The sequence below is a fragment of the Vombatus ursinus genome, unplaced genomic scaffold (genome assembly GCF_900497805.2).
Source record: "Vombatus ursinus unplaced genomic scaffold, bare-nosed wombat genome assembly UNPS02014792.1, whole genome shotgun sequence".
Taxonomy (NCBI): Eukaryota; Metazoa; Chordata; class Mammalia; order Diprotodontia; family Vombatidae; genus Vombatus; species Vombatus ursinus.
In genome coordinates, this window is record NW_020954570.1 from 354,451 (window position 1) to 369,217 (window position 14,767).

The following is a 14,767-nucleotide window of genomic DNA, read 5'->3' on the forward strand; positions in this document are numbered from 1 at the left end:
AGCTCTTTGTCATCTTCAGGAGCAAATAAAATATTCTCTATTTGACATTCAAAGTCCTTCAAAATTTGGCTCCCTTCAACTTTTCTAAACTTCTACATCTTACTTACCTCCATATAAATCACATTTGTATGTTCCTTGTGTATAGCAAACTACTTGGTTTTGTTTTCTTCTTCATTTTGGTACCCTATACAATTTTAAGGGTAAATATACTACATTCACATTCAAAATTATTATTGTTAATTTTATTTTTCTCTCCATCAAATCTTGTTACAATTACTTTTTCCCCCTTCCATTCTTTTATGATGGGTTTTCTTAACCTTTTCCCACATGTTATAGATCCCTTGGGCAGTATGGTGAAGCATATAGACACCTTCTCAGAAAAAAGTTTTAAAATACATGGTATTATATTCTCCATCCAAGTTCACAGACCTTTTGATTTCAGTCCACAGAACCCTCAGGGGTCCTTGGACTCTAGGATCCTCATTTTAGCAGGGAAAGGACAGAAATTAGTATTAGGTATCTGCAGGTTTCTGTTTGTTTATTTGGCTTGGAACAATCTGATCCCAGTTTCATTTGTTGCTCTTAGCCTAGACGAAAACCGATGGGCCTTGACTAAAGGGCAGAACAATAAATTCCTTCAAAAGTCTTACTTTGTAGAGGGCTCTGATCAGAATTTTCCAGGAAACTATTTTCCATCTGCAGCTCTCCTTGGTTTTGAACCCATGGAATATCATACTCTCTGGTATTTCTCCCCACACACATCGTCTTCATTTCTCACAGGGAGATGGTCTAGCACAGAAGTGGAGAACCTGCGGTCTCAAGGCCACGTATGGCCCTCTAGGTCCTCAAGTGTGGCCTTTTGACTGAATCCAAACTTCACAAAACAAATCCCATCAATAAAAGGGTTTGTTCTGTAAAACTTAGACTCAGGCAAAAGGTTGCACCCTAGGACCTAGAAGGCCACATGTGGCCTCAAGGCCTGCAGGTTCTCTACCCCTGAAGCACTATTCTGTACAGAGTTCCTTCAAATATGATTTGCTTTGTTCTTGCTACATAAAGTATTTTTTTTCCTTTTTAACCTAAGAGCTTTGGAGTTTAATAATCACTTTTCTGGGTGGGTTAAAAGAATGGTACCCTCCCTCATGGTCCTGTGAACTTTAATGATCTGCTTTTTGCCCTTACTTTCTAATTCTTTTAGTCAATTCTTAAAAAGAAAGATTTCTTGAAATGCAGAATTTATGAGTTTTTGTTTGTTTGTATTTCTTCATATTCTAGGAGGCCAAGGTCCAACTGTTTTTGTGAGTATGCATCACACGTGTCTTTTCAATTTTCTCTCATATCTCTTATTGTAAGTATCATTAAATTTTTAATTACACTTTTTCTGCCTTTTTTCCAACATGTTTTACTCCTTTGAAGTTTTTCTAGCTTTTTCCCAAGTCATTAAATTCCCTTTCAAGTTTTTCATTGAGTTGTAATTTATTCAGTTCTTTTATTAGACCCTTCAAGTACCTTGAAGTTTTTGTGGCCATACCATCCTCTTTTCTGAGGTTCGAGTTGCAATTATTGAAGAATTATTTTCTCCTTTTAAGGTTATACCTAAAATTCTCTTATCTTGTAGTATTTATGAATTTTTCTTTACTTATTTCCTGTCTTTCTTATGGTTCTTTTTTCCTGTTCATGTATCTCTACCTGCACAGAGATAGAAGACTCTAGTTTCAACCTTGCTTTGAGGAGACATGAAGTACTTATAGGTGCTGAGGTGACTTCAGAGTATCCTTAGTTGGGTTTACTGTACCTTCTGATAGTCCAAACACAATTCTGTCCCTGAGGCACAGTTATATGTAGCCCAAAGTACAAAAATCAAATCAGGGAGCAGAATAAAAGAAGTATTTGGTGCAAAGTGGGGAGCTTAAAGTGTGATACCCTGTTTCACATCCACTACACACACTGACCAGTGGGAACTACCTTGTGGGGGTAAGACACGGATAAACTAGAGAGCATTCAGAGGAGGATAGGCCTCCTGATCATTCTACGTGAAGATTAGTTGAAGGAGTTAGTGATATTTGGGGAAAAAATGGAAAAATGGAACTTAAAAATTAATGATATATACAACCAGAGACATTAGAGAAAAGATAGAGGAAAGATGACATAGGGAAAGATATAACAGTTATCTTAAAATATCTGAAGGGCTTTCATGTGGAAGAAGATTTAAACAGGTTCTGCTTGGCACCAGAGGGCAGAACTACAGCAATGAGTAGAAGTTGCAAAGATACATAATTAGTTTTGATGTAAGTTTTTAAAAATTTCTAGCAATTAAAACTTCACAAAAATGTAATTGATTGCCTCAGAATTGAATGGGCTTCCCTTCACTGGAAGGCTTCAGGAAAACTCTGGGGAATCACTTGTCAAGTATGTCAAAAGTGGTTTTCACGAGTCACTTTGATGGTTGGAATGCTCTCCCTCCTCACTTTCTCCTCTCAGAATCCTCATCTTCTTCTAAGGTTCAATTAAGGTAACAACTCCATGAAGCCTTCCTTGACTGTCCTTGGTTATCAATTCTCTCTCCCTTTTTAAAATGCCTTGTAGTTACTTATCTATTTCATCTTATATTCTCCCAGACTGCTTGTGCCATCTGGACTTAGCATGGCATACTGCACTTATTAAGCACATAGTGTTCAATAAATAATTGTTAATTTGCTTAAATGAATAAGAATTCTCTCTCAAGTGGTACAGCTGGCAACCTAATAATGCCTTCTTCTAAATATACATGATTTTTGTCCACATCCTATAAATCTTCCACAAAAGATTTAGCCCATACACAATCTTCTTGTAAGTTGTTTTTTTGTTTGTTTTAATATATGTGTGTGTCTCTGTGTGTACATACACATATATTCCAAAGTTACTAATATAGTACTTGGGTTGTACATCACTCTCATTACACAAGTCCAATTCCTTTTCCAATCACACATTTACAGGATGAAATGTTATTCCACTTCTTGTACATGCATCACATTTGGTAATATGCTTCAATCCATTTATACCACTATGCAGATCTCCATTACCTTTAGGTTACCCACAATTTTGATTCTTCAGACTTGTAATGTGCCATGACTCAAAGCCATTTAACATCAGCAACAGACCAGCATTGTTTAAAAAGATGGGTTTTGGGGCAGCTAGGTGGCACAGTGGATAGAGCACTGGCCCTGAAGTCAGGAGGACCCGAGTTCAAATACGGCCTTAGACCAAACACTTGACACATTCTAGCTGTGTGACCTTGGGCAAATCACTTAACTCCGACTACCTCACTAAAAAACAAAAAACAACAACAACAAAAAATAAAAAGATGGATTTTGATGTTAAGAAGTAGCTTTGGATTTCATAATTTCCCAAATACAATCCTTGTCATTGTCCTCCTTCTATTCAATTCTGGACCCAGTTCAATTCCCTTCTTCCAATGCCTACATTGTTGACTAACTGAAAGGACTTCACATCTGGCAGTATGTCAGAGTCTTCTATAAGGAATCTCTTTTCCACTTGGATTCTACACAAGACATTCACTCTCTATTAAGAGGTGAATATCTTTTGTAAGCATACACCTATTTTTTGCTTCTGTTCACTATATGAGAAAGATAAGGATAGAGATTGGACCTATGATGTCACTGGTACAAGGAAATACCAAATATGGAAACTCTTCCAATGCAACTTATTCTTAAAGTGTTGAGTAGAACAAAGTGACTGATCAAGAGTCACACAGCCAGTAAGTGTCAAGAGGCAAGATTTGAAACCAGGTCTTCCTAATTCCAAGGACAGCTCTACATCCACTATGCTATGCTGTTGTACTGTTTAGAAGAGTAGTTGCTTTACAAGTTTTTTCCCCTTTCCCTTCAGATAAAACTTTGGGGTTTTGATTCCATATTCAAAAGACAAAGCAGGCAGAGGAAATGGTAGTATCACATAGTTATTTTAGCATAATAATGCTACGAATTATTCTTCCTATATTTTGCCACAGAGTATAAAAAGTAGAATTGTCATACCAGGGATGAACTATCAATACTTATTTAATGGTGTCATCTTTTAGAATAGGAAAACTGAAAAGAAACTATGGAAATGTTGCAATTCATTTGTGTTCTTAGAACATATGCCAAATTAATTTCCCATTCTTCTACTTTTGTTATATAAAGTTGTTACATGACTTGTCTTATAAGAAGATGCAGCTACATTCAAATTCTGGTATTCAGCTCAATGTGGAACAAATATTCTCTCACCATTTCTTAATCTCACCTACATTAAAGTTGATGATAATTCAATAATTCAATAAGTTGCCACATTGTCCAAACATTTGGGAAGTGACTTGTCAAAAGTTAAAATCAGACTGGAAAGCTTCACATCTTCTTTTCTTTCAGACTCCTTATTAATTTAGGCTTACAAACATAAATCTATAAAAAGAAACTTCTCATTTTTGCTTCTTTGTGTTGGACAAAATGATTTCATTTCCCATTTAGATTCTTCATCTTGGGCATCTCCAAACCCAAAGTTGTTTCTGTAATCTTAGAGCAGAATATTATCTTAATCACAACCTTGCATAGAGCATGGAGGATAAGATGAGGTAATCCATGTAAAGCTCTCTGCAAACCTTGAAGTGCTATGTAAATGTTGGCAATTACTATTGTAACTACTATGGTTGCTTATTTGTTTCTAAATGAAATTCAAGTTCTTGACATTAAATGTAAACCTACAGAACTTGTACCTTAGTCACATGGATTCTTTCACTTACATAGAGAGATAACAAGTAAAATAGACAGGGAAGAGTTCCTAAATTTTATCTTGAAGGAACCGTAGACAGCATGTGTTCCATTAAAAAACATGATTGTGGGCATCTTTATAAAACACTCCCCTGGGAATTTTCAGTCTGTAGTTCTTTATGGCACAATAAAGAATATTTTTTATAATTGTCTTTATTTATTTTAATAAACAGGCCATTTCTACTTATTTGCACACATTTATTTCTTGCTTTGCATTTTTTTTTCATAACGGTATAACTGAGATTCATGATGATAAGATAATGACAATAACATCAAATAATTAAAAATCAAAGCAATAAATATACTAATTAGGAGGCTAAGGCTCTGGCTCTGGCTCTGGCTCTTGCTTAGCCACTTTTCAATTTAAATTAGCAAACATTTGTTAAGTACCTATCATGTATGAAGTGAGAGGCAGGATCACATAGCAGATGGAAAGCTGGACTAGGACCAGAGTGTGGTTTTGCCTCTAACAAATACTGTGTGATCTTCAACAGATCACTGAACCTCTCTTGGCCTCAAACAGCTCTCTAAGATGATAAGTTACAAAAGACTGGCTGATTTGCATTGATGAAGGAAGTTTCTCCACTAGAATTTCTCCACACTGATGTATTCCAAACTTTAAAAAATATATGCATGGTACTATGTTAAGCACTAGGGATATAAAAATGATAATTCCTGCCCTCAAGGAGTTTAGGTATATCATCTTTGCATTTCCCTTACTTCATCATTTAATTCAGCTGTGATCCATGTATTATCCATCCCCTGCTCTCACTATGTAACTAACCCACCTCCTCATTTCTCAATCATACATATCCTGAATGATATTCCCACACCACGTCTTGTGCATAGGCCATCAACAGAAATATTCTGTAGTCTGCTTGCACCCACTATGAATCTCACCAAAGGTTTTTGCCATTGTCATGGAGAATGTCCTGCACAGAGTCAAACGGAAGAGAGATTTCCTAAAGATCAGTGTTTCACAAAGGTATAATATGAAATACTGAAGTTATTGAAAATAAAAATTCATGAATAATTGTGTTTAGTATAAAGTGCACTTATCATATGTCATATAAGTATAATATTCAAAAAATAAATAAAATTTGTTTGTTACATGTATGTACTAACATCAGAATATGCCAGACCTTGAATTCAGAAATAATTCAACAAAAATTGCTGCTCAATTTGAAAACTGTAAATGCAAGATTCTCCCAACTCTTACAGTGTTATCAACTTAAACATTTACTGTGCCTTGATTCCTCATGGCAAAGAATACTGTGCTGCCAGAAAAAAAAAGAACTGAGAATCAGAACTCTAGATGATGAGGTCCTCCAGTTGATACTGCTTTTTTTGCATCGAGCCTTAAAACACTGCCAGACCTCCTCAATAAGAACCATGATACTTAGAAAAGAATAGACTGATAATATAAAGAATGAAAAGCTAAAAGGACAAAAATGCCTATTGTGTAGTCTATGACATGGTGTTGGAAGGCCAGTTCACTGAGTAGTGTGCATCATTACATATTTTAGGGACAAGAAGCAAAGATAAATAATGAATCTTCTCTTTCCTTCTTCCTAAATTTTAATGACTGGCTTAAAAAAGCAATACTTGTACATTTGTTCTGTATTACTTTTTCTGTATCAGTTTCCACATTTATAAAAGATGGTTCTCTAAGTTTCTTATAATATTAATATTTTATGTTCTATGAAAACTTAAATGCCTCACAATCCAAGTCACAGTACCAAAAAATGAAATATTCTCATTTAATTTATTATAAAGGATGTTACATTACCAGAAGAGATGCTGGCAGATCTTTAAAACTCTTTCCAAATTCCTCATCTTGAAATTTTGTTATATTATCATCTTGATGGACCTGAGAAACTTTTCCAGCTCGCACTAAACTTGTGCCTACAAATGAACAAATTTGACATAATAGACAAGTTGGACAACCTTCATGATTTCTACAATTAACATATCTTAATACAGGGTCTAATTTTTCTTCACTAATAAGACAGTAATATGTAAACTTAAATTATAAAAACTAATAATAATAACTAAAACTTATATAGCACTATAAGGTTTGCAAAGCACTTTACATATATTATCTTATTTGACTCTCACAACAACCTGAGAGAAATGATTATTAATAACCAATGATCTGGGGCGATCCAGAGTTAACCCCTTTTTCAAAAGTACTGATTTCAAAAGTTCACTTTCTTGAAGTACATTACTGAAAATTAGATTGGAGTAACTTTCTTGTTCAGACCCCACCTAGGTAGGGAAGCCATTGTGCTTTACTCAGGTTTGGGTAGGGATAAATTCTTTGAATAGATTGCCCAAGGCTGGAAGTAACTTAGAAGTAAATGACATAGCCAAAGTTCATTTGAATAGGTTTAGTCCCTCATTTTAATAGTCATTGTCTCATTAACTGTTAACCAATCAGAGTTGATTACCACACTTGGGAACACCCCTCTTCCAATGGGCATATAAGCCATTAACCCACTGCCATGATTGTCTTTAGTCTAAGGGAGATAGCCAAATGACTATCTTTTTATTAATAAACAGGCTGGCATTATTAATAAATGATTAAATTACCCAGAAATTATGTCTTTCAAACTTTTTAAACTTCATAAACCCTATAAAATAGGTGCTATTATTATCCCTATTTTATAGATGAGGAAACTGAGACTGAGAGAGGTTAAGTAACTAGCCCAGGGTCACACAGCTATTAAGTATTTGAGGAAGGATTGAGGTTCAGGTCTTCCTCACTCCATTATGCCACTTATGTGCCTCAAATAAGGGGAAGTTCATGACAGTGTTATGTGTTTAAAGAAATGTTCCCCCTAGTAGCCTCCCTTCTTTCCTTTAAATGTTTTTATACAAGCACAGGATTGAAGATTTAGAGGAGGAAGGAACTTCGGATTCAATTCCTCCTCCATTTTACAGATGATCATAGAATCATAGATTTAGAGCTGGATTTACATAGCTTAGAGGTTATCAAATCCAATCCATTCATTTTACAGATGAGGAAAATGAGGCCCTGAGAGTTTAAGGGATTTGCCAAGGGTAACACACTCCAACCACTGCACTACTCAGCTGCCTCAACACAATTTTTTTTTTAAAAAAACTTCTTTTGATGAAAATAAAGTCAATGAAAGGAGATGTACTTAGCAATGTATGGTTTTGCAATTAAAATGCTGTTCTTATAGACTATGCTCATGTAATAAAGCCTAAGAAACTTACAAGCTCTGTAAACATTCAAAAGTATAAGATTCATCTGTCATTCAAAGATTTTCATAGCAGCCTTGTATGTAATTGCAAAAGACTAAAAGCAACCTTACTGACTAACAATAGGGAAAGAGTCAAATAAATTGTGGTATGTTAGTGTAATGGAATAATATGACACCAATTATAAGACACGAAGGAAACTGGAAAAGGCTTTATGAAATAATACAAAAGAGAAAGAGCAGAACCAAAAGAATGAGGTAGATATTATGACATACAAATAAAAATTATTAAAAAGTAATGAAAACAAAAAAACTGATGGAAAGTGAGAAAAACAAATGGATGGAATTCAGCTGGAGAAAGATGATGATACTACTTATCTAAAAGGAGCAAATGGACAAAAGGGTATTTGCATTGCATAATAAAAATAACCTTTGTGTACAAATTTCAGAAAAAAAAGAAAGGAAAAGAAAAGTAGAATACATTTGTGTTATAAATCAACAGAGGGAGAAAAATAAATGAAATTGTTATATTAATTCTAACTTCAAAAGGTGCAAGGAGGGTCAAAGCAAATGCTATTCTGGACCTATTCTGATCAACAAGGATGTTCTCTCAAGGATTTACCCTCAAGGAACTTACCTTCTATAAGGGGAGACTACACATAGACACACACACATATACATACACATGCATGTATATGTATGTATACACACATATGTATATGTGTATGTATATGTAAATACAGAATACATATAAAAGAAATGTAAGATGAAGTGGTGGGAATACAAGGTGGCTAGTAGAATCATGAAAGGTTTTATGTAGAAGGTAGCACTTGAACAGAGTTTTGAAGGAAGTCATGGATTATAAGAGACAGAAGTAACAAAGAAGTACATTCCAGGAATGGTGAACAGCCAGGACAAAGGCAAGTAGTTGGCAGGGGGAGTGTCACACATGAGAAATAACAAGGCCAATTTGGCTAGACTATAGTCCAGCTGCTGGGAACCAAAAGATGGGAAACTTAGAACTGTCTCAGCTTCAATAATGGCCAGAATAAATTGGGGCTAATTGGGAAAATTTAAAAAAAATTTTTTTTTTCATTTATCTCAGGGTTAATGGGAAGATAATAATGGATGATTAAGAAGAAAACAAAACTACTCAATTCTTGTTTTATTTGTTTCCTCTGTCAAGAAAAATTATTTTAGGACAGAACAAAATTGGCTAATAATTAGAGCTGAAATTAAAGTAATGCAAGTAAAAGCTACTCTTAAAGAGTTCAAATCACCTGGCCTGAATGTAAAGATTGTAAAAGACTGTGAAAAATGGGATTAGAAAAAAAATTAAGTATCTGGATTTTTTTAAAGGGAAGTGAGGGACGGAGGTGAAGAGGAGGTAGAATCTACAAAGTATATATAGGCTTGGTTTTGATTCCAGGAAGAATTCTAGAATGTAAGAAATAGTTAGTGAAAGTCTAGAAAAGAAGATAATGATCACAGAGAACCAACACAACTTCATCAAGAATATATCATGATAATTTAACCTTCTTTCCTTTCTTGACAGGGGAACTACACTGGTAGATTAGGGGAATGTGATAAATACATTTAATAAAGTCTCTCATGAATGTTACTATAAACTTGGTAAGACAAACGAGGACTAGACAATAGAGAAAATAGTACAGTTTGGTATATTCAGAAATGGTTGAGCCAGAGTACTCATTAAAGGGCTGGTATCAATTTGGATAAAAGTCCCTTCCACCAGAGAGCTTCCTTCTCCCTATGCAGTTTAACATTTAAATTAATGATTTAGCTAAAAACACAGATGATATGTTTATCAAAAATGCAGGTGACACAAAGCTGTGAGGGACAGCAAATTTGCTGGATGACAGAATCTGGATCCAAAATGATATAAGTAGGTTAGAATCCTGGTTGGAACAAAATAACACAAAATTCAATAAGGTTAAGTTAAAAAAAAATCAACACTATAGGTACAAGATTGGGAAAGCATGGTTAGGCATAGTTAAGTGAAAATGATAAAGTTTTAATGGACAACAAACCAAATTTCAGTGAAAAGTATGATATCATAATCAACAAAGCCAATACCATCTTGGGCTGCTGTAAGAATGAGGGAGCTGACATTCGTTGTTCTATGTCACAGTCAGATCATATTCAGAATGCTGTGTTCTCTATGGATGTGACATTTTAATAAAAATAACTTACAAAGCACCCAGTGAAGGGCAACCTATATATGGTGAAGATATTCAAGATCATGACATATTAGGATTAGTTGAAGGATGTGGGGTTTTTCACCTAGAAAAGGGAGATTTTTATGGGGTGCTGTCTTCATGCACTTGAAGAGTCATCATGTTGGAGAAGTATTAGATTTATTCTGCTAGGTTCCAAATAGTTCAGATCACAGAATCTCACATTTGATTAACTTTAACAAGCATTTATTAAGTACCTACTATGTACAAAGTACTGTGCTAGGTGCTGAGGACACCAATAGAAAGCAACAACAAAATAATCTGTGACTTCAAGGATACAAGTAAAAAACTAAAAATCATTTGAGCAAAAAGAAAGGACAAACAATAGAGGATATTAAGAAAGCACCATGTTGGATGCAGACTTGAGTTGAACTTTTAAAGGTCATTAAGAATTCTAATAGGGGAAGGTGAAAGAGGTCATGAATTACAGATATAGGACAAAAATATGTATAAAGAGCTAGAAGATGAATTTCTGTCTCTGGGGAACAATAAATAAGATGGTTTGGATGGAACATGGAATATGTGAAGGAGAATATTGTGAAATGCATGAAAAGACTGGCTAAGACAAGAGTGTGAAAGGGTTTGAATGCCAGCTTGGGAAGTTTGTGGTTTAATCTAAAGGAAATAGAGAACCACAGAAAACTATGATACAGGAGAGTGACACAGTAAGATTATTTTGACAGTTGTGTGGAAAATGGATTTTTAGAGAAAGGAGAGTTTGGAAGTAGAAAGCCCAATGGGAAAACTGTTCCACTAGTACACGTGAAAGATGATGAAGGACTGAATTAGAGTAATGGTTGATAAGGAGGAAAACAGGGATGGATGCCAGCAATGTCGCAGAGAAAGAAGTGACAAGATTTGGAAGTTGAATAGTTATCAGGAGTCAGATAGAGAGGAAAGACTCAAACATGACTTTGCAATTACAGTTGGAATTCATCTGGAAGGTACCCTCAGAAGGAATACAGAGGGTCAGATGAGAGGCACATTTAGGGAAAAAAGAAGTTGCTTTGGATTTACTGAATTTGAAATGTGGGATACACAGGTAGAAATGGCCAGTAGGCAGAAAAAATTAACAAATCCATGGCTGTGGCAGAGGAATTAAACAATGAACAGTAATATAAAGCCAGATATCACAAAAAATAGTTTTACTACTCAGTCCTCTTACAGAATTATGGGCTAATCATGCAGAAAAGATAAACTTCTAGATATCTGCTCTGTGGAAAAATTTCCCCAAATAGATTATTATGATTTAGGCCAATAGGACCTATTTTGTTCTAATAAATTAAGGGCACATTAATCTGAAGTAGAAAATAGTGGTAATGATAACTGTTATTTTACTGAAATTTATGTAGTCAATAAAATGTACTGTTACAATGAGATTATACTAAATTTATTTGAATTATAAAATAATAATATATTACAGATTTGTGTTTTTAAAGCACTCACACATGTTATTTTATTTTATCCAAAGAGCCATTCCATGAATGCAAAGTAGATTATTTTTGAATAATGCAAAGTAGATTTTTTTCAAATCAGTTGTTAATTGAAATTGAATTATTACTGGAGTAATACTTCTACCCTGTAGGAACAAAGCAACAAGTCTAATGGTAACAATGAAAAATAAAAAACTAGTCAAGCAAGTCTTAGATTTCAGTAGCTACTCTTAAGAATGAGGTTTGTTTTAAGAAATCATCTTTTAAACATTTACCTGGTAAATGCTTTGGAAAGCAAGAAAAAGGTATAATCATAGACCATCCCAGGAAGCAGGAAATAAGAAACCCTATCCACCATGCACCCAGCCAGCGTGGATCATCTTCAGTGATGTCAATGCTTAAATAAGAAAACAAAAAGATTCAAATCTAGTTTCTTATTACAAACACACACAGACATACTTTTCTACTTTGATATTATAAGGCAGAGGCCGTGTCCTCTGTTATCTCTTTATCTCCTCAGTGCCTAGTGAGGGCTTTATACACAGCAGTAGCTACTTAACAAATGATTGCTGAATGGATGATTAGATAGACAGAAATTCCTTCTGAGGCAGAACAGCACCAATTAATCAATCAATAAGCATATATTAAGGTGCTAGGGACACAAATACAAACTGAAACTGTCTTGGCCCTTGGGAGTTTATCCTTGTTTTATATAGTAGACAAACTCATAGATATTTTGTGTAATATTTTGTCATGTAAGTCTCTAGTTTATATTATAATTACCAAAATAAAGCTCTCTGTCTTTTTTGCCCCTAATGCAGCCATCTCTTTAAAACATACCAGTATTCAAACTAGGGTAGCTTTCATAGAAAGTAATTTGAAGCAAAAATATTAAAACATCTACAGATGAAATCCCACTATAACCAAGTTCATGGAACATGGATATTATTTTGTTATGGAGCTCTTATAATGAGTATATTCAATCACTAAAATCAGATTCTCAATATCTAAAAATGATACAGGGTTAAGACCTGTATTTTTATAGCAAAATAACTGCAAAGTAGTGCTCTGAAAAGAGAAATGTAGCATGTAAATTGTCTTTCATTCCTTTCCTGCACTTAGTACTTTTGGGTTTATTTGGGAGAATTTTTTGGTGAGTGTTTTTTTTTTTAATTCAAATGAGTTTCTATGACTGGGATTTGTGGGAGGAAGTTGAAATATTTCAAATAAAAAGGCAATGGAGAAGAGGATTTACAGAGGAAAGAGGAAATGTGCATCAAAAATCTGTATAACTTCACAAGATCCTTTCCCCTTCTAGTCCTAAAAAAAGCACAAATGACATATTGTTCTCTCATAATTTGGGTTCCAAAAAATCAACCTAATAAACACTGGATAGGGAAAGCAGAGTCAACAACAACTTATTACTGTAATGATCAATTTTGGCCCTGGGCAACAGATGATGAAATATACTTCCCTCATCTTAGAAGAGAGGCAGGGTACTACAAGGTGCTATACACCATCAGATGTCATCAATGTATTGGTTGGTTTATCTCAACTCTTTTTCTTTGCTACAATGGAGGGTTCAAGTGGGAATGTCATAACATGAGGATTATGACTGTAGTACAAAAACAATTTTTTAAAAAATTGGAACCTTTAGTGGATTTAAAGTTTAATATGAATGAGTGTGTGACTTCAAAATGTTAATGCTATGGAGAAGCATATTCATAACAAGGAAGTTGACAATTTCTCTGAACTCAACTCTGCCCTGCTCAGACCACATTTGAAACACACTGAAATATGTCTAAAGGAAATCTACCCAGATGGTGAAAAAAACTGGAGAATATTCCATAGACAGATTGGAGGAAGACTTAGGGGGACCTGATAGCTAGAAAATGGCTTAAATTTGTTCTGTTTGCCCCAAGAAGGCAGAATTAGAAGCAATGGATGGAAGCTACAGGGAAGATGCAAGGGAAATTACAATTAAAATTACAATATGAATCACAACAAAAAATTTAAAAAATGGAATGTATTGCTTTTTCTCTTCACTAGAGGTCTTCAAAAAAAGGAGATATCTACTTGCCAAGTATTTTGTGGAGGGAATTTTAGGGCACACAGATTGGACTAGATGGTATCTTAGGAGGCTAAATTCATGATTCTGTGAATCTAGTTCCTTTTTTAGACTACTGAAAATGGCTACAGATCAGGGTTCTAAGAAAAAAAAACATAAAAGTTTGCATCTGAATATAGTCTACCAAAGAACACCACTGTGACTAGCCTCCTCCACCCCTTCATGTTGTATAGGCACATTTCTGCTCCATTTTGGGCATCACCTTGAGTTATAGTCCCCTGGAGATGGGTCAATTCCTTGTGTCCCCATGTCAGCAAAACTGAAAAACAGGTATTGTCTGCCCATGCAGGGCAGAAGGGGAGAAGGTGGACTCTGTCCTGGGAACTGCCCCTGTAAGCCACTCTAGGAGGTTAGCTTGAATGGTAAGGAGCAAAGAGATGTTGTTGATGTTATTCCCTTATAATGGTCAACGTTCTACAGTTGCAAAGCAATCAAGCCTGAGGAGAGAGGGAAGAAAATAGTAGAACTTGTGTGGTAGTGAAGCAGAATAGTTGCAGTGATGTTGGGTAGCTGGGTGTTCTCATTTTTTCATGTGTTTCTGTGAGCCCTGTTGTTTCACTGCCCATCCCAGGAAGACCATCAAAAAAACGTATCTCATGTTGTCCATATCTGGGGTCCTACTGTCAAGCTGCTTTAAGGTTTAGGAATTGATACCTGTTGCATCGTTTCAAGTGTCCACCTATGATAATTACATGTCTTAAACTCAGCAAAATATAAGTACTTTCTAAAGCTACTCCGTTTCTTTTTGCCTAGCAAGAGTATGAATTATACATTATTGAGAAAATTGGTGACCCTATGGCCTAAGTAGAGATTAGGATCTGAGAGGTAATACCACCAGTGGTATTTTGATCCAGTGGTACAAAAATCTAGAGAATGTTTCAGGAATTTTCTTTTTTTTTTTTTTTAAAGTAAGAACAGATAAACT

The 14,767-nt window shown here is 34.9% G+C and overlaps 1 protein-coding gene across 1 annotated transcript in view; it reads right to left on the bottom strand.

Moving 5' to 3' along the window:
- The window catches only part of LOC114048285 (solute carrier organic anion transporter family member 4C1-like), a gene marked incomplete at its 3' end in the record, with an annotated part of 141,591 nt that overhangs the window by 56,935 nt on the left and 69,889 nt on the right, over positions 1–14,767 (bottom strand). Inside the window, exons 6-7 of the mRNA XM_027869184.1 lie at positions 11,990–12,111; positions 6,592–6,707 (exon numbers count right to left, since the gene is read on the bottom strand). Coding sequence (XP_027724985.1) covers positions 6,592–6,707; positions 11,990–12,111 — 238 coding nt within the window. The remainder of the gene's footprint in view (positions 1–6,591; positions 6,708–11,989; positions 12,112–14,767) is intronic.